General features: G+C 62.7%; 6 protein-coding genes across 6 annotated transcripts; all 6 read left to right on the top strand.

Annotated features, from left to right (window-relative positions):
- Positions 1–555: 555 nt before the first annotated feature.
- LDBPK_180770 (hypothetical protein, conserved) lies at positions 556–5,784 on the top strand (the record flags this gene model as incomplete). The annotated part of the gene is made up of 1 exon (XM_003860042.1): positions 556–5,784. The coding sequence occupies one exon, from the start codon at positions 556–558 to the stop codon at positions 5,782–5,784; it is 5,229 nt and encodes a 1,742-aa protein (XP_003860090.1).
- Positions 5,785–6,931: 1,147 nt separating this feature from the next.
- Positions 6,932–7,651, top strand: LDBPK_180780 (DNA-directed RNA polymerases II, putative; the record flags this gene model as incomplete). The annotated part of the gene is made up of 1 exon (XM_003860043.1): positions 6,932–7,651. One exon carries the CDS (start codon positions 6,932–6,934, stop codon positions 7,649–7,651), a length of 720 nt encoding a protein of 239 aa, XP_003860091.1.
- Positions 7,652–8,309: 658 nt separating this feature from the next.
- Positions 8,310–9,338, top strand: LDBPK_180790 (DNA-directed RNA polymerase II, putative; the record flags this gene model as incomplete). Its single annotated transcript, XM_003860044.1, has 1 exon — positions 8,310–9,338. The coding sequence occupies one exon, from the start codon at positions 8,310–8,312 to the stop codon at positions 9,336–9,338; it is 1,029 nt and encodes a 342-aa protein (XP_003860092.1).
- Positions 9,339–10,150: 812 nt separating this feature from the next.
- On the top strand, positions 10,151–11,071 carry LDBPK_180800 (hypothetical protein, conserved; the record flags this gene model as incomplete). The annotated part of the gene is made up of 1 exon (XM_003860045.1): positions 10,151–11,071. The coding sequence occupies one exon, from the start codon at positions 10,151–10,153 to the stop codon at positions 11,069–11,071; it is 921 nt and encodes a 306-aa protein (XP_003860093.1).
- A 1,496-nt stretch (positions 11,072–12,567) lies between these two features.
- On the top strand, positions 12,568–13,800 carry LDBPK_180810 (ethanolamine phosphotransferase, putative; the record flags this gene model as incomplete). The annotated part of the gene is made up of 1 exon (XM_003860046.1): positions 12,568–13,800. The coding sequence occupies one exon, from the start codon at positions 12,568–12,570 to the stop codon at positions 13,798–13,800; it is 1,233 nt and encodes a 410-aa protein (XP_003860094.1).
- Positions 13,801–15,117: 1,317 nt separating this feature from the next.
- On the top strand, positions 15,118–23,103 carry LDBPK_180820 (hypothetical protein, conserved; the record flags this gene model as incomplete). Its single annotated transcript, XM_003860047.1, has 1 exon — positions 15,118–23,103. One exon carries the CDS (start codon positions 15,118–15,120, stop codon positions 23,101–23,103), a length of 7,986 nt encoding a protein of 2,661 aa, XP_003860095.1.
- Positions 23,104–23,250: the final 147 nt, after the last annotated feature.

The raw sequence follows: 23,250 nt of genomic DNA on the forward strand, positions 1-23,250 counted from the left end.
GTGTGTGCATATACCCCTGAGCTGGCGCTGCTTGGCGTGTTCGCCGCCGGTGGTGCGACACAACGCGAAAGGCAGAGGTGCTCAAACGGCGGAAGACTCGGTGTATAAGCGAACGACGACAAGAGAAGAAAGCGGGAGGGGGTGCAGCCGAGAAGGTACAGCAACGTGGCGCACCAACGCAGGCGGCAGCGTATCGCGTTTGATGTATGTGGGTGCATGTAAGCAATCCCCACGGTCGTCAGACACACGCGCATTGACTGCTTGTGCTGCGGTGATCGCCTCTCGTTGTTTCGGCTCTGCAAAGGTCAGGTGCGGCAGCTCGCTGCGTCAATACCTCCCTTCTTGATTGCGTTTGTATTCGGCGACAGTCGTGAAGAGGTCTCAGCTTCCCGACCCCACCCCTCTCTTAGCCACCGCCGGCCCCCACCACCCACACACACACACACGCTCGCACCGAGGACTACGGTGACACAGCAGCATCCTCAGGAGGAAGGGCCACAAAAAGCCATAACGCGAAGGGGGTTTAGTAAGGAAAGGCTCACAGGCACGACAGAGATGGACAACCACAGTGCCGATGTGTACAGCGACGCGGCAGACGTCCTGAAGGTGCTGCACGACACGTTAGAGATGTACGTGTCTTCCATGCAAGACATTGAGGACAAGGAGCGCGGATGCAACACGGCGTCGGCATCCGCGTCCTCGTCATCTCTCACCAACTCTGCAGCGATAGACCTCGCCATCACCCGACAGCACATTCAGGAAAATGTGCCGCGTTTGTTGGACGCATGCGCATCTGTGCGGAGTATGTTGCGCAGGGTCGCTATGCTGCCCCGTCAGTCCCCGCGACGGAGTGACAGCGAGTCCTTGGGCACGTCTGACAGCTTGGGCAGTTCCACAACGGCGGCAGAGCGTCATGAAGCCGTCCATGGCCTCATCACGCGAAAGCTCCGCGACGTCATGGAGAATGCACACATGATACGTGGGCTCGTGAAGGTGCAGCAGCAACAGCAGCATCTCTTGCCGTCACACCTGTCTCGCGTGTCGTCGCTAGCCTCGCCAGACGACAATGACGGACCGCTTCTCATGAAGCAGCTCATTCGTGTGACGCTGTACAATCTTGAGGACATGGAGCGGCTTCTACGCGCCGCCTACCCGGACGAGCTACCCATGGGCACGATGAACTGGGGCGGCGACGAGGTCGAGGAGGCGGATAGGCCTACGCTGTTTTCGCACTCGCCACGTGTGCATCGCACGCTGACACGCTCGCACGGGCAACGTCTCGGCTATAACGGTGGCGGCACCGATCACGAAGGCCGCCGCGACTCCACTGGTTGCGCGCACAGCACCAGCAGCGGCGATGGTGGTGGAGTGAACTCATCATTGGAGACGCCGCGCAGCTCCACCCACACGGCGCCGTACGTGCGACGCAGTCCCTCTTTCGACCAGGCGAACCTTCTCACCAGCTCATGGGCGGCAGCCAATCAAGAGGACCACGACGGCGACAGCGAAGCCGCACCGACAGTACGCCTGACCGACACAACCCCCACGTCGCCCACCGGCGCCTACCCATCAGCATCTATTCTGGCGCGGTCGCAGCAGGCAGACCCGCTTTCGTCGGCGTCGTCTTTCGTCGCTTCGGCGCCGAAGCCGTCCTCGCCGCGCGTCCGCTTCGTCATTGGCGAGCCCCCTGATTCCGAGGACCAGGACTCCTCTATCTCCGAGTGTGCGCTAGCGCCCACGGCAATCCCGAAACAGTCCTCTCCTTTCGGCAGTAACCTGCTGTCAAACCCCGTGGTGCAGCTCAGCTGCGCTGACAACGGTAAGCACAGTTGCAACATCAGCGACAGCGGAAATCGCGCCGTCCTCTCTTCACAGTCGCTGCTGAGCGTTGAAGGTGGCAGCACTGTGCAATCTGCCTCGCTGGGGCACCAGCGCCCATCGCTGACGAGTGCGCAGCACTTCTCGTCCTCTTCAGCAGCAGCGGCGTCGCTACCGTTGATGGAGGCGGAGTGGATGAACGCAGCCCCCATCATGCCCACGGTGTTCGAGGTGCGGCAGAAAACGGTGCCGTTCCTTGACAGATGCAGAGACCGAGCGCCTGACGACTCCGTCACTGCCTCAACGCGCAGCACGGCCACCACCGGCGGCTTCCTCGACTCTTCGGCGTTGCAGTTGGGCGACGGCGCGCCACCCCCGTCCCGTAATGGGAACAGCAGCGTCGGCAGCCGGGGAGGCATAGGCCGCGCGCTGCCGCCGCCCGTCGGGCTGCCCCCGCGGTCACCGCGCCGGCATGACCCGCAGCAGCTTGCTACCAGCCTCGCCTCCTCGTCTGGCGATCAGCGGCTACCGCCTACTCCAGACCCCGCTTGGGTGGACCCCAACATGCGTGTGAGAACGTACCACATGCAACGGCTCCCGGGCGAACTCTGGGGCGTTATTATCGAGGGCCATCAAGCTAAGATGGAGGCCGCCTTCCGTGCGGATGTGGTGGACCTGTTCAAATATGGCGAAGCGTCCCCGGCGCTGCGCGGCGAGGACGTGCACGAGGTATACTTCACCGTGGTAGGCACGGACCTGTACATCCGCATAGGGCTGGAGCATCTGTGCTCAATGGCGGAGTCCGAGATCAACACACGACTCAATCTCTGCTCGTACCCGCACATGACGGGGCTGTATGAAGAGTTCTTCAAGGCGCATCAGGCCAAGGAGCTCGACGCCGTCGAAGACAGCATGGCGACGCCGGACAGCGACACGCCGCGGTACAGTGACACGTATTCGAACGGCGGCGATGGCACAAGGGGAGACGGGGAGGAAAAGAGCGCAAGCGACGGTAGGGTTGGACAGCGCTCCTTGAGTCTCTCGAGTGACCTGAACGCTGCCGAAGCCGCCGCGGTCGACTCGGCGGCTGCCGCGCGCACACCACCACTGCTGATCGCAACATACTCGCGCACAATGTCGGTGGTGGGCGGCTCGGCAGCAACGTCCTGCGTCTTCAGCACGCCGAACCCGAGAGCCGCCGTTGGTGAAGACAGTGGAGGCTTGGGCGAGACAGGGCGTGAAGCGTCCGCTTCCGTCGCCCCGTGTGCCCTCGTCAGCGTCGAGAACAGCACTCACCTCCGGGAAGGAGCCACATCGGTGTCGGCATCGCGTCATCCGCACACAGTGCGTATTCCTGGTGCGCGATGGGCACGTCTACTGCTCTCGCCTGTGCCGGAGAAGAGCGATCTAAAGTCCGCCTTCGTCCAAGACACGGGCGTCGCTCTTGGCGTGCTGCCGTCCGAGGCCCGCGAGGCGTGCCAGGAGGTGCGCTTCTCCTTTGGCAGCCTTGTCGTGGACTTTATGTGGGACAATGGGGAGCTCTACCCGGGCGCGGAGCCGCTCTCGGCGCCAGAGATTGACACAGCTCTGAAAAACTGCCTGTACCCCTCTGTGCGTGCCTTCTACACCAACGCCTGTGCCGCACTCCACCTCGACGACGATCTCGCGGTAGTGCCTGCGCCGAAGCGCGCCAGCAGCACCGCTGAGTCTGTCGTCGTTCATCTCATCCTGCCGGATAAGTCAGAGCTCGACTTGGCGTCAGACACGGACAGCGCGTTGGCGCTCGACATGAGCGGCAATGCAGAGAAAGGAAAGGCGGCATCGGTGCCCAAGTCGAGCAGGGAAGACGACCTGTCAACGGCACGCTTGCCCATGGCATCACAGCTGGCGCAGGCAGAGAAGGCACCGTCAACGTTTCCGTCTACTGCGGCGACGGTGCTCTGCGCAGCAGACAGTGCAGCGGCGGCGTCGAGGAAAGTGGCCTCTTCACAGCAGCAGCGAGGTGCCCCGCTACCTTCATTTAATCGGACGGACAGCGCCATGTCGAACGCGTCAGGCGAGGCCGAACCCCGCGTTGCTGTTCCTCAGCCAACGGTCGGTTCCCACATACACTCTTCAAGAGGTCAGAAGCAGCGGCGGGTGCACTCACCAGCTGGCACACCTCGCGTCGGTATCCCCGCAACAGGTAACGCCAACGCCGCCAACTCTCGGTCCTCGAAGGCGACTGCGCGGCGCGCCATACCAAAGAGCTCGCAGGAGCCGGCAACATTGAACCAATTCACCCTTCTCCACGGAGTGTCGGTTCAGGTGCTGCGTCAGTGGAACCCCGCGCTGGCGGAGCTGGACGCCGACGCCGTCATTCCGGCCACCGTCACGGTTTACATTCCCCGCCTCTCGCTCTCCCCCAGCCGCGCACGTGGGCAAGTGGGGCCAGGCGTGACCTCCGAGGCCGGGCGCTACCGCCACCCAACCGACTGCGCCCTTGTAGACAAGACAAGCGATATTCCTCACCGCCGCACGGCGCGCCTCCCGACACCGGTTGCTCATCCAAACGCCAAGGTGACCGCAGCAGCTGCAGCATCACGCGCGGTATCGATGCCCGCCTCCCCATCTCACGCGGTAGCTTCTCCGAAACCGCCGGCACAGGCGAGCGAGCCGGAGAAAGCGAAGAGCAGCACCATCATCACCATCTCCAAGGAGGACAACACCCCCGCTGTTGCCACGCCGAGCAGGCCACCACCACTCTCCGTGGAGGACGTCGAGAAGTGCCGCTCCTTTCTCACTCTACCCACGTTGCCAAGTGCAACGGTGACCTCTGCCGCTCCAGCCGCAGAGCTGGCTCTGCCTGTCTCTCCCTTCCCCATGACGACGTCTCACTCTGCCTCCCCAGTCCTGGAGACACCGGCAGCTGCAGGCGCCAAGGTGCCACCTGGTGCTGTCAACGCGGCCGTGGCACCCGCTCAGCCCGGCGCCGCCTCCACCAAGCCGACGGCGCCATTTTCGTCTGCCGAGCCGGCCCTGACCGCAAGGAGCACACGCGAAGTGGTGCCGCAGGCTCCGCAGCCTGACGAGAACACGGCGGCCGTGGCGACGGCGGGAAGTCGAGTTCCGCCGGCGCACACCGTGTATCAGCTGCTCAAGCCGCAGACCGCGCAAGTCGCTGAGCCGAGGGGGATCGAGGCGCTCTTGGTAGCTCATAGCGTCCCTCGCCTGCATCTGGACGGAGTGGCGTTCAAGGCCGCTGCAGCTGCTGACGACGTTGCTCGTGGCTTCGCTGTTGGCGACGACCACGTCGACCACGAGAACCACAAGGAAGCAGTCGAGGGGTCGGCGATGCTGTTGGAGTGGGACCTGGGCCTGCGCCTCGACAATCTCACGGTGGTGCAGGTGCGGCGCGGCTCTGTGGCTGCGCGAGCCAACGTGCAGCCCGGCGACACGCTGCGCACGATGAATGGGCAGGCGCTTCTCTGTCGAAGCGACTTCGAGCACGCCATGGCGCAGCAGCTTCAGCAGCACAGAAAGGGAAGTGAAGAGTGCACATTGTTCGTAACGGCGATGACCAGCCGCGGCATCCCTACAACGTATCGTCTTCGTCTTCCGGCTCTTCGCCGCGACGGCGCGACGGCGCAGCCAGATCAGCCACTGGCAGCGCAGCAGCAGGTACAGCCGCCCCCACGAAGGGCAGGGCCCCTCTCCGCACGGATGTCAGGTGCAGCGAGAGGTGCCCCGCAGCAGCAGCGGGGACTGCAGCCCGCTACTCAAAGCTCCGCGAGAGTGCCAGTGGCAAGGGCAGCGCCGGCATCTGCCCGCACGCCCGTGAGCAGTCTCGGTGCGGCTGCGCGGGTGTCGCGCGTAGTTCCGATTAACACGAACGCGGTGCTGTTGTGTACTATGAAGCCGCTGGACACGATCCGCACTTCGTCGATCGATGCAGGTGGTGCTGAGTCCTTGCCAGGGTCTGCATAGGGGACAGACCGCGATGGCAGTGCGTCCAGCCGCACGCGAGCGTACGTCTCGTAGGCGATAGTCAGCATGTACAGCAGGGCAGCAAAAAGGCACAAGTGGTAGCGGGGAAGAAAGCAGTGATGCAGCCGCATGCTCGGTGCTCCTGTTGATCATTCTCCATGCACGCTCGCCTCCCTCCCCTCGTTGCCCGCGCCCACGCCACCCCTCAGCGTTTGGCTCGCATATATCGCTACTCGTGCCGGTCGTGTGTCTCTTCCATCCGCTCGCCGCCACATGCCCCAGTGATGCTTCGGATGTTGTGCGTATGTGCGCGCGTTTCTTTTTCCATGTGAGCGTACTGCACCGGATCAAGAAATCAGGAACACTTCTTCCGTACGAGCGCAACTCTACCTCTCTCTCTTTGTGTGTGTGTGTATGTCACAGTCGGTCGAGTGGCCGGCACCGGTGCTCGTCACGGCAGCCGCCTACCCTTACGCGCTCTTCCGTCTCGCTCACCTCACCTCCTGTCTCCACACCCGTCCTCTTACACGCGTGAGGAAGAAGAGAAGAACCACCACCGACACACTAACCGAAGTGCTTGCATGCGTCTGTCCCATATTTGCGCGTTGCTGTGACCGCTCACCTACATGGTGTCCCATCTCTCCCTCTGCTGTGCGACCGCCTTGTCGGTGGGCCGTCATCGGCGCCGTGGGTTTTCACTCGCCACCCCCCCCCTCCATCCCAATCCTTCGCGCACGCACGCACACCATAAACGCATGTGGGCAAACGCTGAGAACCGCGAGCGCAGTACACGGACGCACGCGCTCATTCCTTCGGCATCAGACACAGGAGCGACTGCAATTCCTCCCGTGCCCTGCGGCGGAGTTTTGAAGAAGCTGTCCGTTGGCCTCTGCTGCCTCCACTCAGTTCTCAGCGACCACGCTTCGGAGTCGCCTTCGCCTCCCCCACCCCCCCACCACACCTCATCGAAACAAGAATACATATATATATATATATATCATAGGCAAGCCGCGGCTGTGTGTGCGAGCGACGAAGGCGGATCTTGACTTTCCGGGTAAGCGCCTCCCTAATACTCGGCAGTAGCGAGTTTCTTACCCCTTTCTCTCTTTCGTTTCCTTCCTCTCAGCACGAGTCGCTCCCACTCACCATGCCAGCCATCGGACAAGAGAAGCTGGAGTTCCACAAGTGCTTCCGCATTCTGCAGACGTCAGCGGAGATGATGTCGGATCGGAAGTACAAGGTGGCACAGCATGTGGTTCCTAGCTCCCTCGGCGAGTTCATTGAGCGTTACGTCGAGGAGGTGGAGGTGACGGAGGACGGCGGCGCGGCGGTCGGCGGTGGCCCTAACGATGCCCCGCCCCGTCGCAAGCAGGTGATTCGGCGGGACAAGATGACCCTGGCATGTGAGCGTGAGGTGGGCGAGGGCAACACGCTCAAGGCGGTCGTATACTTCTGCCCACCAAACCACCTCTCGTCGGAGGTGGTAAAGAAGATCGCCGAGGATGCGCTTAATGAAGGCTATCAGCGGGTCGTGTTCGTCACACCATCGAAGCCGAACCCGATCGTGCGCAAAACGATGGACACGTACAACCGTAGTGAGCAGGACCTGCGCTTCGAGCTGTTCGAGGAGGATGAGCTCTCTGTGAACATCACCCATCACGAGCTAGTGCCGAAGCACTCGCCGCTGTCGGAAGAGGAGCTCACAGACGTGCTGCAAGCTCATGCACTGGAGCTGAATCAGCTTCCTCGCATCCTGTCCACCGACCCTGTAGCTCGCTACTACGGACTGAAGCGTGGCCAGGTAGTCCGCATTGAGCGTAAGAGCATGTCAGCGGGCCTCTACGTGACCTACCGGCAAGTCGTGTGAAGTTCGCGCATGCGCTACTCGGCACTCGTAGCACGCACGCATGGACGTCTGTCTGTCTGTGTCTGCGTGTGTCTCTCTCGACTTGCGTGGCTGATGTGCGGCATCGCCCGCCTTGTGTTTGGGGTGGTTTGTGTCTTCACGCGCGCGTTGCTCGCTGTGTGAGGTGTGGCGTTAATAGGCCCTCCCTCTGTCTACTCGCTCCGTAACAAGCGTACATTTTGTGCCGATGTGCATCTACGGTAATCGCGGGGCTTCGTGTGCGCCCTGCAGGTGCTGTACGTTGATGCATATGCTGCTATCGTGCGGTTCCGGCGAAGAACTGCCGCGCCAGCGTCGAGCAAGACAGAAAACCAACTCGCCAAGCACGCACACGAAAGCCCAGTGGCGGGTCGCGTCCGATGTGGTTCGAGTCTGCCGGCAGTAGCGGGCCTCCACCAGCACCAACACCGCCGCCTCACCCACTGTCTCTGCTTGCAAACTCGACGGGCACCTGTCGTTCTGCCTCTCTACGCTCTCTCCATATTTCTATCGCCCCTCGTGGCATACACACACGCGCATACACGCTTGTGCACTGGCGCGACGCAACGATCGATAATCGAGGCACAAGAGAGGCTGGCATAGCTCTACCTTGAGTGGCACCTCCCTCCCTCCTTCTGTCATGTCGTCCATTGAAGAGCTCAAGGTGGTGCGGTTGTTTCGCGCACTCAACACGATCATCCAACTCTGCCACGACCGCGGCTACGTCATTCGACACCCGTCGGCGATCGCCGAGGCGGTGCAGAACCCCGAGCTCTACGACGACGAAGAGGGGCTCGACCATGACTGGTTCTTGCGGCACTTCGTCATCTCGCCGGGCCGCGCGGCGCGCAGCCCACGCGCGAAGCAAAGCGGCGATGGCGGCAGCAGAAGCGGCCCCGGGCGTGCAGCGAAGAACGAGGAAGATGGCGGCGGCGCCGACAAGCCGGGCGAGTATGATGTGGCAGTGGACGAAGATGAGGTGCTTCGTCGTGCAGCCAACGGAGAGTGGGTGTGCATGCGCAACGCCATGCGGCTGACGTGCTCCGTGGACCCACGCCGCGCAACACTGGCGTCGAGCGTCGTCACGGGGGCACCAACGAACAAGGCGCCCTCCTCTGCGCCTGTCGTGAAGGCGGAGCCGAAGGATGACGGCGGCGGCGTGCCCTACGCTGTGGCAGCGGCTGCGGTGGACGCGAAGTCGAAGGAGAAGGCGGCCAAGAACGCCCTCATGGTCTTCTTCTCGGGTTCACCGAAGCTGAGCATAAAGGAGGTGCATTCGTTCCGCGAAAAGGCGCTCAAGAAGATGGCGTCATCGATGATCATCGTGACGAACAAGATCGACCCCGGTGTGCGCATGGATGTGCAGGAGCTCAGTGGTCGAATGGATGAGGCCACAGGAGCGGAGCTGCTCTCCATCCAAGTCTTCGAGGAGGAGGCGCTGGCATTCAACGTCGTGCGCCACGAAACGGTACCGCGCCACGTCGCCCTCACGCCCGCTGAGGCCGAGGCGTTCCTGGCGGAGCGGAAGCTAAACGTTGCCCAGCTACCCCGCATGCAAGAGAGTGACCCTCTGGTCCAGTACCTTGGCCTGCAGCGCGGCAGCATCGTCCACATCACACGCGAAGGCAAGCAGAGCGGCCCGTACAGCATGTACCGGCACGTGATTTGAGGCCGCGTGTCTGCCAACGCACATGTGCGTGACTTGTCCTCTCTCTTTCGTCGTGTCTGTGCGTCTCACCGCATCTTAATCTTGTTTCTTCACCACCGGTTAATCAGTGAAGGCACCCGTCAAGTGCCTTGCGTATGCGTTTCTGGTCCTAAGCTGCCTCACCCCACGCGCATGCATGGATGTGTGGTTACGCCCCATCGTCGGTGGCTTGCAAGCACGCTTGCCGACAAGGCTGACGCCTCCAAGTGCGGGAATGCACACGCCGCATGTCTATGTGTGCACTGGAGAAATAGGAAGGAGAGCCGCGTAGCAATACCACGATGGGTGCGACGGTCCCAGCTATTTGCGCTCACCGACGCAGTTTATGCAACTGGGCGGTGTGGCGCGGGGACGGCAGAGGGATGATGTGGCACAATAGCCAAAAGAACAGTGGCCACGGTGCGTGCACGCCAGTTGGCACACGCGCGCTGCCCCCCTCTCCCACTCTGCAATCTCCGCGTAGGCCACCAGTGACCCCACCCACCCACCCCCTCTCGCCGTTTTTTCTACCTCTACCGCCCTCGCCATCTTAATCTCTCCGTCTCTCTCTCCTCTGTCGCTTCACCCTCGCCCTTCCTTTCGGGCCGCGCATTGGAGGGGATGGGATTTTACGTGCGTGTGTGGGTGTGTGCGGCGCCTCAGTCGGTACGCACGACTCTTTTCGAACACGCGCACCGTCACGTATTCGCAATCCGCGTCGCTCGCGCCATCAGAAGCGCCTGTTTATTCTTGTCTAACTCTCCCCGCGCACCAGGCCTTCATTTCAGTGCGTCATGCTTCTCCGTAGTGCGACTCGCTGTGCGCGTGTGTACGGTGGTGGGGTCACCACTGCCTTCGTCCCAGGCAGCAGCAGCTCCTCGAGTGCCTCTGTCGGCGCCGACCACCTCTGTGGGCGATCCATCGGTGTCAAGGCGCTTCTCGGTCGCAAGGCACGCCAAGGGAGTCTCTTTGCGGTCGCCAATGACGTCACTGTGAGCGAGAAGCGTGTTCGGCAGCAACTGAACGCTCTGCTGGCCGACGAGCGCGACCCGCTGGCTGAGGCTCGTCGCCAAAGCAGCGCCGCAGGGGGCGCCGCGCCGTCGGCTCGTCCGTTTCCGCAACGACCACTGGTGAACCTGCCAGGAGTCGAGCGTGTCCGCGACCTTCCTGCGGACCCGATCACGCGCCTCTTCTTCCAGCACCAAGGAGACCACGCGCTGTACTACGGCACCTACGATGAGCCCAGCCGCCTCGATGAGGACCGCGTGCAGCTGGAGAAACGCGAGCCTAAGGACTGGACCTTCAACGTGCTTACTCCCGTGTACGACTTCTGTCATCGTCTGCGCGAGGCGTCCGAGCAGCGGAAGCGTTTCGTGATTGTGCCCTCGACGATCGAGACACGGGGGTGTGCGAAGGTGCTGCTCGACCACGGCCTCGTCGCCGGCTTTCGCGACTTCCACAATGACCGTGCCTTCGCTGTCGAGCTGAAGTACTTTCAAAACGAGCCCACAATCAACGTCATTGAGCCGTGCAGCTACGATGGCAAGACAGAGTTCGAATGGTCGCCCAAGATGATGCGGCGCCTCATGAACACGCACGGCATCCACAACCGACTCATCATCTACATCTGCCGCACCGCAGACAACCGCATCATCGACCACATCCAAGCAGTGAAGGAGTGCATCGGCGGACGCGGTTTGATGATGGCGCACTAGGCGGACGCTCGTCGGGTTGATGCTTGTTTGTGTATGCGCGTGGGTGGGGCGACGAGCAGGTCAACGGAGAAAGTCGTCCCTGCCTGCCAAAAGTGTCCGTGGCATCTCTGTGGAGAGAGGGGCCCTCGCCATCGCCAGCCATTCCGCCCACAATGGCTGCGGAGGAGCTCATCCAAGGCTCGCTCGCAGGCTCGCATGCCTTGTGGTTGCTGTTGTTGTCGTTTCGTTGCCCACCTTGTATGTCTGTGTGCGTGTGTCTGGCCGTAACTTAACGTAGAAGCGCATATAAGCTCACTTGTGCATACGAATGGTGGGATGCATGCCGGCATCACTCGCCCACTCTCCATCGATCCCATCCCTGCCCTGCCCTACCCCGCCTCCCCCACCTTGTGCGTCTTGGAGCAGCTGGTAAGCGGGTGCGCCCCCTGGTGCCCTGCCGATCTCTGCGTAGGGCAGCGCTTCTGTCTGCCGTGGTGATCGGCAAGTCAGAGTATGAGGCGAAGAGAGCGCGCGCGAGACGCAGTGGTGGTGGCGGCGCCGAGGGAATGAGGCGTGGTACAGCGGGAGGGGCAAGCGTTATCATGCGCGGCACTCCTCCCTGCCACGCGCCGCTCATCTCTTTTGGTCAGCTCCTGCAATCATGATCATTGTCACCAAAACACACCGACACACACGCACACACACACACACACACCTCGGCACCCTCTCTCCCCTCACATATGCAATTATACATGCGTACCCATATGCAAACACCCTATGCGTCTCCGTCTTGCGCTCCGATCATGGTCCGCTGCGAGAGGGAGCAAGAAGAGAGGGGCGAACGACATTCTGCACCTGTGCAGTCCCTCGCCGCTTTCCCTGCCTCTGCCGGGCACGCACACGCACGTGTCCATCAGCATCGAGGTGAGTTGGTTACGGTACTGTGTCCGCTGCTAGTGACGGTGGTTTCCACGACGAGGGCGGCAACAGACAAGTGCTTTCGAGCCAACGCATGCCCACACACGCGCATATGTATATAGAGAGAAATAGATATACATCCACACAAGCTCCTACACGCACACCACCGCTCCACCCGCGCCTTCCTTCTTAACTCTCCCTTCCTGTACCCCTCCCCCATCTATCTCTCCATCTCTCTGCCTGCACACAGCGTCACTTCCTTGTGCGACCTCGCCCTTTCGTTTGCGCATATTGATTTCCTTATTCCTTTACCTCCCCAATTCTCAGCTTGTTCGACCGCCCCTCCCTCTCGTCGTCGTCTTCATCTCTGTGAACCCACCAACTTGAGTGCGTGTGTGGTTGCCGCTAACGTCTTAATACATCCTTACCTGTGTTTCCTCTCCCCCTCCCCTCTCCCTTCCTTCCTTTTCTAAACGTCTTTCTTTGTGGTTCTGCGCACGCGTGCAAGTACGGACACCGAAGTCATTGGGATCATCACGCACAAGAAGAGAGCGTGTGTGTTTTGTGTGTGTGTGTGTGTGTGTGTGTGTGAGGGAGCCATGCAGAGCTGGATCTCCCCCGCGGCGCCGCCCGGGACGCCCAGCCTTTCAGCCGAGCCCAGCATCATGGCCGAGTACCTCTTCTTTCCCTTTTACGACTACGTCGTGCAGTTCTACCCACAGTCGTGGGTGCCCAACAAGGTCACCTTGGTTGGTATCTTCTCCACCATCTCCGCGTCCGTTCTGCTTCTCAGCTCCATGCCGGCGGGGTTGCAGTTCCAGCCTGGCAGGATGCAGCTGCTGCCCGCCTCCCTCGTCGAGGACGTGGCGATGCTGCGAATGCCACCGCTGTCGCTGACAGAGATGACGCCGATCCTGCCGTTCATATCGCCTACCCTCATGCTCATCCTGTGCGGGTCGCTAAATCTACTCTACTGCGTTGCCGACAACACGGACGGCCGCCTCGCTCGTCGCGACAAGAAGACCAGCGTCATTGGCGAGTATCTTGATCACGGGCTCGACTGTGTTACGTCACTCCTGTCGACGTGCTGCGTCTTCGCGCTGCTCGGGTCACTCTGCAACATGGTCACCTCTGTTTGCCTCATCGCCTTCGTCACGGTGCTCTCCCACACGCTGCACTTCGAGAAGAACATTTTTATATGGGGCAACCGAATCGCCACCGTCGATGAGGCGATGATCCTCTTCGGTGTGTGCATGTGGTTGCCGCTTATATGCCCAGCGGTGAGCACCGCCACGGTGCCCGGGTGGATCCTCGAGAACGTATTTGGTCCGGACAGCAGTTGGACTGCCTATCTGCGCCGGCTGCGCATGATCGAGCTCCTCTACGTCTTCTGCAGCGTGGCGCAGACGCATACGATCTTCAGCATGGTGAGGCAATGCTGGAGCATGCTGTGCCGCATCCACGTCATCTTCAGCGTGTTGAACAGTGCTCTGCTTGTGCTGCTGATGGGGGTGCACAGCGAGCGCATTGCCGCCGCCGCGCCCGTCACGTCGGTGCCTGGGTACACACTGGGGCCCTTCACGTACCCTGCTCTGTGGATCATTACAATCGCCTGTACCTCGAGCACAATCATCCACATCCCCATCGTGGCACGCTGCGCTCGCCTGCCTACCACGGACCCGCTGCCTCTGGCGGGTGTGATGTTGGTGTGGTTCGCCTTTGTTTCCTGTCCAGTTGCTGGTGCCGTTCTCGCTGTGGTCCTCCACGTTGTGCAGCTGTTGCTGAACGTGGATTTCATCCAGCGGCACGCGCGTGGAAAAGGTGCGGAGTAAGCACGTCAAGGCACGTTTTGGTTTGGTTTCCTCGTTAGAGGCACCCTAGGATACCAAATGCGGATGCCAACGGCAGCGGCACTGTCCGCCCCCAGCAGGGCCGCGTCGCGGATCACTCGCAGTATTGTATAGATGCGGTTCAAGTCTTTCGGCGTTGGTGGCGGTGGTGATTCCGGCACGCGGGCGTCTGTCTGTCTGTCTGTCTGATCCTCCCCCCTCCTTCGCACACACGCACACGCTTGGCAAGCAGGGGGCATTTCAGGTGGCGCGGAGGGGAGGGATATCATCGCCCGTACGCACGTGTACAGGTGCGCTTTTTGTCGGTTTTTGTGTATGGGGCGTGTTCTTGCCCTCACCCCACCCCCAAAGTGGCACGGCGGGCGGGGAAGGGAAGGAGCTCGGTGTGTCGAATGCTGAGCATAGGTGAGGGTGCGAGTTGGCCTGCAATGATGCTTTCCTCGCCCACTCCCCTCTCCCTCCCTTTCGCCATCTCCCTCACATGTTTTGGGTGTTTCAAGGTGCGGAAAGACGCAGCAGATAGGGCAAGGTGTCGAGGCAAGCTTTCTCTGTGTGTGCGTGTGTCCCCCATCTCGCGACAGAAGCTGTGTAGTGAGGTGAGCGGAGGTGTGATGATGTGCCCTCACATGGACGTATGTAGTCTCGCGGCTGTGCGACGCGTGATCACCAGACCCCCTCTGGGCACTCTTGCCACGCTCGGTAAAGCTGAAGGACAGGTAAGCACACGCAAGGAATACAAAAAGGAACACAGTGCCGCACACTCTTCCCCGAGCACCTCTCCCCTGGCCGTGCACGCAGTGGCACCTCAGCATATCATTCACGGACTCACTCATGTGCCAGCACACAGGCAAGCAACTTCGTCTCTCCTCCCTTCCCCCTTCCTCTCACCTCCCACGCACGCCCATGCCTGCGCGCATGTGAACGAGCTGCATCGGGTCAGTGTTTTGGGCTCCTTATCCATCTCAACGATTCTTGAAAGTAGAAGCGCAAAACGGTCGAGCTGCACAACTCACTCGCCATATCGTTCTCGCTGTCTTCACTTCGGGAGAAAGGAGACGTGTGTGTGCGTGTGCCTGTGGACGACCACCTTCATCGCTGCCGCCATCCGCCGCTATCGTGGTGGCGCACACACACTGCGTGCCCCTGTGCCTCTACGTGCCTTCGTTTCTCCACTTCTCACCCACCCACACTCCCACACGCACGCACACACCGCGGGTCGGTTCCGTCGGCCGTGCGCCAGTGAACGCGCGAAGAGGTGTACAAGCCCTTTGTACACTGGGTGCCTTGCTTGTCGCTGTGATGGAGCTCGCGCAGGTCGTACACGCGCTACAGCGGGCCGCCACGGTGCCGCTGGCGGTGGACGTGCTGCTCCAGTACAACAACCCTCTCTCTGAAAAGGAGGCGACGCAGTTGCGCAAGTTCCGGCACCTGCAACGCGAGCAGCTCGAGGGAGGCCTAAAGGTCGAGGAGCCGTCCGAAGAGATCGTGGAACTGTCACACCGCCCTGGCAAGGGCCTCCACCCGCTGCAGGTTGTGCAGTGTGTACTAAGCGCGGCGCGGCTTCCGTGCGTACGGCCGGATCAGCAACGCCGGCTTCGCAAGGAGGTGCTGCCGCGGGTCTCTGAGACGACCCCGCTTTCGTTTGTGGAGTGGTGTACCGCCGTTCAGGTAGCGCTCCACACATGCCTCCAGTGCTTCGACAACTCGCCCGCAGCGCTGCTGTGCGTCGAGGAGGTGCTGCGGCTGGCGGCCCCTGTGCTACTGCACGCACCCTCGCCCCCGCCGCTCTTCGCCGACACCGTGCAGCGCGCCTCGTGGCGCAAGCGCAGCGCAGCGCAGCAGCAGCCGCGCAAGGACACAACCGTGCCGCGGCTGAAGCAGTTCACGGACGACGAGGGGCTGCAGCTCTTCCTGAGGGCGCTTGCAGCTCTCGTGCAGCGCCGCGCCACCCTCCACGCGCGAAAGAAAAAGCACACGCTGAAGCAGCACCCCACCACCGATGAGGTCTTCTTCACCTACGCCCCCATTCGCCATCTGCGGCAGCTCATGCAGAAGAACGCGAGTCACAACATGGACGCGGTGTGCAAAGCCGTCAAGTCCCTGGCGCCGGCAGAGATGATCGCCCTCACGCCCGTCTTCCAGGGTGGGGCAATGCAGCTCTCGCTCACCAAGGATCAGCTCAGCTCCGCGGTCAAGGCGCAGCCCCTCGTCGCATATCACGTCCTCGGTGCGCAGCGTCCTGTGGCAGGCACGCTGAAGCTAGAAAACATCGATGTGACATTGCAGTTCGTGCTGTACACGATGGGTCTGGCGAACACCCCACGCGACGCCTTCTTGGGCTACGTTGCTGTGCTCGCCTCTGCGCCAACAGCAGACCTCGCCGCCTACATGAAGGCGAAGGGCAAGGACACCCTCGCCCAGTGGATCACCCCCTTCATTGTGAACGCCGACACACTGCTCCCCGATGTCGAGCGCGTCAGCCCCGTCTACGCGCGGCTGATGCAGCAGCTCTGCGCCGCCGCACCGGAGATGCTGACGGTGCTGCAGCATACGATCGTGTACGCCGTCGGCACTCGCTGCCGCACCCCACGTGAGAAAGAGGTGGCGATGCGGCTGCTGTGTGACATGCTGGAGGCGCTGCCTAGCGAGGTGCGCGCGCAGCTGGAGCCGACGGCTGACGTCGTGTCCACGCTGAGCAGGGAGGTGGCCATGCCGGCGGTGGAGTCGGCCGCGCAGGCCTTCCGACTCACCTCGGCGCTGCGGCTGGAGGCGGCAATGGAGGACGGGCTGATGGGTGCGCTGAAGAACAGCCGCAAGGAGGCGGCGATCCGCCGCGCCATGCTCGTCCACCTCGACGTGCATCGTACGCCGGCCGCCGTGGTGGATGGCCTGCTCACGGATCTGATGAAGGACTGCGAGGAGGTGGTGGTGGTGCGTCCTGACGCGTACCTCGCCCTCCCCTTCGCCCTGGCGCGTGGCGACGTGGCCACGATTGCGAAGGTGCACCCGCTGCTCAGCACCGCGGAGGTGCTGCGCCAGCTGGACGGAAACGTATACGAGCAGACCCGCGCCGCGCAGGTGGCGATGGAGCTGGCGAACAGCGGCTACGGTGTCTCGCTAATACAGCTGCTGACGAGCTGCCGCGGGCTGGTGCGCCGCCCGCTGCTGGAGTATGTCAAGTCCGTCGCCTCCGATGCGTCGCGTGCGACGTCTCTGTGGAGCTGCCTGACGCAGCACGTCTTTGGGCTCGAGTCGGCGGGCTCGCCTCCCATGATTGTCGGCGAGACGGCGGCGCCGGCGCTCGTCGCGGTCGGCACAGCGCTGCTGCAGCACACCTCGAGCCTCTCCCTGTCCTCGACTTTCAGCGAGCTTCTGCTGTGTGCAGGTCACGATAACGTGCAGGGCGCCGACCCGTACTTCTACAAGGCTTCCAGTTGCCTGTCGCGCCGGTACCACAGCGCCAGCCGCGCCGTGCTCGAGCGCCCGTTGCGTCAGACGCTCGCCTGCGGTGAGGGTCTGGAGCGCATGCTCTCCCAGCAGGCAAAGGCCATTGTGCGGCATCTCGTCGAGGCAATGGGCAAGGGCGTGGAGCACCAGTCTATCGCCGCATGCCGTGCGCTGGTTTTGCTGCTCACGCAGACGAGTGCCGCGGCCTCGCGTGACGTCTTCGGCGCCATCGCAGAGGCGGTTCAGGCGTCGAAGGAGTGGTTCATGGCGCTGTCCGCCGAGGATGCGGCGATCGCCGCCGAGGACATCGAGTTCATGGACGCGTACGAGAATGTCACGCTGCGCGAGCAGCAGCTGTTGAAGGTCTACCCGGACCGCCCGCCCAAGGGGATGTCCGAGGACGACTTCATCGACATGAAGAAGAAGGACGCAGCAGCGCTGGCGAAGGGGCGAGAGGCGCTGCGCGCCGCCGTGGAGAAGCGCAGCTGCGTCATCATGCCAGCCGTTCACCAGCACAAGTCCGTCTACCTCGCTCTTCGCTTGCTCGGCACGCACGGTCACTTCGACTTGGAGGCGCTGCCTATCCTGTACGAGCCGCTCCAGGCAACAGTGACAGATCTGCATGTGCAAGGCAAGGCAACGCACGTGCTGGCGGTGCTGGCGACGGACGCGCTGACAGGCTTGCTGGCCCACACACCGTTCAGGTACATGGCCGAGAACATGGTGCGTACGGTCGCACGCCTCACACCGCTGAAGACGCTTGCGGCAGAAGATGTCAGCCAGGTGTCGGCGATGGCGCATGCGCTGCGCCAGTCCCTCACTCAGATGCTGCCGGCGCCGCTGTTCGTCGTTCTGATGGCCTTCGCGCGCATCGCGTTTAAGGCTGGCCGCGGCGCCAACGCCGTCTCGACGACGATCCCGGTTGCCACGCAGCACCAGGTGCTCGGGATGCTCATGCAGAACCTCGGGCAGGTGAACCTGCCTGACCCAACAGCGGCGATGGAGTTGCTTACGAGCATCCTGCAGAGCTTCCCGTCACTGTACAAGAGTGTGCAGCAGGGCTTCTACACGCTCATGTCGATGGTGCCTGGCGAGCGGCTGGCGGCAGTGGAGGCGGGGCTGTTCAACACAGTCGACTCCGTGCGCGACGTGACGGCGGCGGCCTTCAACCGCTTTACCCACTTCGACACGTGCCGCCGTGCGCTCGTGCTGGCCGCCACCCTCGCAGACGACCCGGCGTCGAACGTATCAAAGCACGTGCGGAGGATCATGGAAGATGCGGTGGCGAAGTACAACTTCGTGCTGCAGCCCTCCGACTGGGACGACCTTGTGTACTTCCTGCGCACCTACGGCGGCCGCAGCGAGGCGAGCGCGCTTCGTGTGACGGAGACGATGCACCAGCTCTTCGCGCGTCGCCCGACGACCGACGAAGGGACGCAGCTTAAGTGGGTGGAGGATCTGAAGGCCCTTGGCGGGGCCCCGTCCGTGGTTTCGCTGGAGGGTTTGTCCTCTACCTACCTGGGTCGCGTGCCTGCCGTGGTGATGGACTATCTCTGCCAGCTGCTCGAGAGCCCGCAGACGGGCGAGGCGCTGTTACGGCAGACCCTCAAGGCCGGCCGCACCGTGCTCGTGGTGGCTGACCTGGCGCTGCTAAAGAGCATCTCGCCGCAGCTGCAGACACGTCTGGCGAAGCCGCCAAAGGATGTGACGCAGGGGCACAAGGAGCAGTATCTGGCCACCGCCACAGTGTGGCTCTCCGTCATGAGCTGCCGCCTGCAGGAGACGGCGCTGCTAGAAACCATCATTGACCAGCAGAGCCGCACCCTCAACAACTCGCAATCCGCCATGGTGCATCGCTGCGTCTGTGAGTCGATGGCAGAAATCAGCCGCAACACGCATATTCGCGGCTCGCCGAAGCTCGACGAATTTGTGGAGAAGTGCCTCAAGCAGGCGATTCATTCCGGCTCCTACATCAAGAAGAAGGCGCACGCGTGGGGCCTCGTCGGCGTCATCAAGGGCTTGGGCCTGACCGCGCTGCGCCGCTACAACGTCATGGGCATTCTACGCAAGTCAGCCCAGGAGAAGCATGTGGAACGGTCGGGCGTGATGGTGCTGTTGGAGGTGCTGTGCAGCGAGATGTCCCCCCTCTTCGAGCCGTACGCGCTGTCGATGGCGACGGAACTGCTGGAAGCTGTCGCGGACGCCGACCCGAACATCTCCGAGTGCGCCGATGACGCCGCCAAAGAGTTGATGGCGAAGCTGTCCGGCGTGGGTCTCCGCCAGCTGATCCCGCGGCTGGTGGAGGGGCTCGCCTCGGACTCGGCGAAGAAACGCGTGCCGCCGCTGAACTTCATCGGCTATGTCGCGTTCTGCTCCCCTAAGCAGCTCGCTGCTGCGCTGCCGGAGATCATGAAGCACATTCGCTGCTGTCTGTTCGACGTGAATAACGCCGTCTCCGTGGCGGCCTCGAACGCGCTGCGCCGCGTCGCCGGTGTCGTCTCGAACCCCGAGATACAGGAGCACGTGGAGCTCATTCTGAACGCGATGCGGTCGCCCAGCACGGAGACGGAGTCGGCGCTTGACGCGCTGCTCTACACGCGCTTTGTGAATATGGTCGACCCCGCCTCGCTGGCCCTCATCATTCCGGTGCTCTCGCGCGGTCTCGGTGTGCAGGTGGCGCGCACGCGGCCCAAGGCGGCGCAGATTGTGGCGGCAATGGTCAGCCTCGTGAGCGACCCGCGCGCGCTGCTGCCCTACACAGAGGAGCTGGTGCGGCTGCTGGAGGAGGCCTCGCAGGACCCGTCGACGGAGGCGCGCACGACGGCGGCCAAGGCGATTGCCGCGCTCGCCTCCGCCATCGGCGGCAACCTCATTGACGAGATCTGCCAGTGGGCCTTCAGCGTACTGCAGCGCGTTCAGTCTGGCACGATTGAGAAGGCCGGCGCGGCGCAGGTGTTCGTCGAGGTGGTGAACGCGTGTGGGGCGGAGCTGCTGAAGCTGTACTTCCCGAATATCCAGACCGGCATGACGGACGAGCGGCCACCAGTACGGGAGGGCTTCCTCTACATTATGGTGTACGCCCCGTCCACGCTTCAGACGGAGACCTTCCAGGACTTCTTGCCTATTTCTCTGCCGTGGGTGCTCGAGGGCCTCTCGCACTTTTCCGATCGCGTGCGCGACGTGGCGCTGGCGGCGGGCGACAGCGTCGTCTCCCTCTATGGCACGCGCAACTTGGAGCTCGTTCTGGGCCCGCTGCTAGACGGTGTAACCAGCGAGGTGACGACGCTGCGGCAGAGCTCGCTGCAGCTCTCCGCGAAGCTCATGCTTCACCTTGTGGCGCACATTAAAAAGAAGATGCGCATTCAGGTGGCCATGGCCGACGCGGACGCGGAAACGCGCGCCGAGCTGGCAAGCGCGATGGACGCGACAACGGTAGGCAACGAGGGCGACGTCGCAGCGGCGATCGGCGAAGGCGGCGAGGACGGTGCCATCCTCACGATGGAGGCGGCGCGCGACGTGGAGAAGCGAGGTGTGTCGATCCTGGGCTCCCTCGAGGAGATGCTCGGCACGGACAACCTCGTACGCATGCTCTCGGCTATCTTCTGCGGCCGCCACGAGCACAGCGCGAACGTGCGTACCGACGCGAACATGGCGTGGCAGGCGTGCGTGGCGAGCATACGTGCGGCGGTTAACAAGATCTTCGACGGCCTGGCGCTGCTGCTCGTGCGCTTCGCATCTTCTGAGAACCCGGACTGCGTGGAAGTGGCGGAGAAGACGATCGAGTTCACGATCCGCATGAACGAGACGATTGAGCGCTTCGTGGACGCGTTCTGCAGCATGTACAAGTCGGACAACCGCCGTGTGAAGCTTGGCTCACTCGTGTGCCTCGGCACCGTCGTCCAGTTTGCGGACCCGCGGCGGCTGGTCAGCATGGGTGGCCATATCGTGGGGTGCGTGCTGCCGGGGATGCAGGAGCGCGACGCTGTGCAGGAGGCGGCCCGAGAGGTGTTTGCGCGCGTGTCGAAGCTGCTCGGCCCGCGCCTCATCGAGAGCGCCGTGGAGGCGCAGCTCACGACGAGCGTGCGTGGCGTGGTTGAGGTGGTGAAGGTAAAGCCGGCGGTGGCTCTGGCGCTGGTCTTCAAGCACCTGAGCTCCCTGGAGACGCACACGAACCAGAACGTCGAGCTGCTCGACGCGATCCTCGACGTCGAGGAAGCCCAAGAAGAGATGCGCCGTTACCACGACGACATGGTGCGCCTGCTGCTCCAATTCTGCGTGGAGGCGCTAGACGATGCGCAGGAGCTCATGAACAAGTACGTGATGCTCGCCCCACGTGAGTTCGAGATGATACCAGTCGAGGCTTTCACAAAGGCGATGAACGTCCCAGGGAGGCGCCATGGGGCGCTGATGGCGGCCACAGCGTACGGCCTTGGAACGGACCTCGACAACGTCGACGGTATCACCTCCGTTTTCCGTGCCCTCATCGATGCCCTTGGCGACGATACCGAGGCCACGCGCAGCTTCGCCGTCCGTGCGATACCGGAGCTGCTCAACGCTCTCGAGGAACGCGTTCTGGACACGCTCGAGGACGAGGAGCGTGAAGACATCATGACGAGCAAGCGCGCGGCAGGCCGCTACCTGCTGCAGTTTCTCAACCCGTTCCAGACCACGCTGGTGGCCACGGCGCGCGCGTTCATCAGTAGCAGCACCCCGGAGTTCACTGTGCTGGGCGAGGGCGAGCCGCGTCTCTTCGACGTGCTCATGACCTTCTACAACCGCGGCCTTGACTACGGCACTCCGCAGCAGAAGGTCGAGGCGGTGGAGTGCATCCAGGACCTCATGCGCTTCGCCCCACGCGCGATCAGCGCAGCAGCGGCCAACACGGTCGCCGGTCGCTGTTCCAAGGTGCTCTTCACGCGCAACGAGGGATCCGTTGTGCTTGCGCTGGTGCGTCTGTGCCTGCAGCTCATGAACTACCCCGCCAGCGGCAAGGAGAAAATGGTGGAGGGCACGATGGCGCTCGCCATGTTCAACGCCGCCCTGTGCGACTCGGGCGAGGCGCGTGTGCTGGCGCTGCACGTTGCGATTCAGTTGCTGACGCGCTCGGAGAAGTACGCCGACCTCATCCTCGGAACGGTCGTGACCAAGAAGATGGCTGTCGACTCGACGCTGCTGCGCACTGTAATGTGCCGCTTCATCAGCGTGGTGCTGCGCTACGCCAAGTTCACGAAGAAATTTCCGCACATTCCGAAACTGTTGGACTTGGTGCGTCCCATGTGGGAGGCGCCGGAGTCTCCTGGGCTGGCGGCGGCCGCCGGTGTGGCCGTGGGTGCGCTATGCATGTCCGAGAGCATTCCTGAGGACGTCGTCGGCGACATCAAGGAGCGTGCGCTGTCCTGCACGATGACGAAGGGGACGCAAGTGCTGGCTGGCTACGCCCTCGTCTACTCCCTCGTCAAGTGCGCGCCGCAGCGCACGGATCAGGCCTTCCTCTCCGCCTCTGCCGAGCACCTGCGTTCGGCAGCCAGCTTCGGCGCCGCTGACAAGCTCACGTCCTTGTGGATGCTGCGTGCGGCGGCTGCGGTGGCGAGCACCGGCTGCGTGCCGGCGGCCACCTTCAAGATCGAGGCCTTTGTGCCTGTGCTGCGCCGCGTGAACCAGGCAGATGAGCAGCTGATGAGTAGTGCACAGTACTTCCGCGAGTGCGTGACGGCTGCGTACCCGGCATCGGCAAGCGCGCTGGAGGGAATGCCGGGCGAGTACAGCACGCAGTGGAACTCGATCGGCGCCTTCGACGCCGATCTCGATGACGAGGTAGAGGCCGATGTGACGCTGTAGGACGCGTGCAATCGCCTGTCAGAGAGAGAGAGAGAGAGCGGCGGCGGCGGCTGTTGTTAAAAGGGTGCATAATGGTGTGCCGCCACTATAGTTGACGTGTTGCGCTTAAGGCGAAGGGGGCGCACACGGGGCACACCCAAGCACGCG

Source organism: Leishmania donovani, chromosome 18, assembly GCF_000227135.1.
Source record: "Leishmania donovani BPK282A1 complete genome, chromosome 18".
NCBI classification, from domain to species: Eukaryota; Euglenozoa; class Kinetoplastea; order Trypanosomatida; family Trypanosomatidae; genus Leishmania; species Leishmania donovani.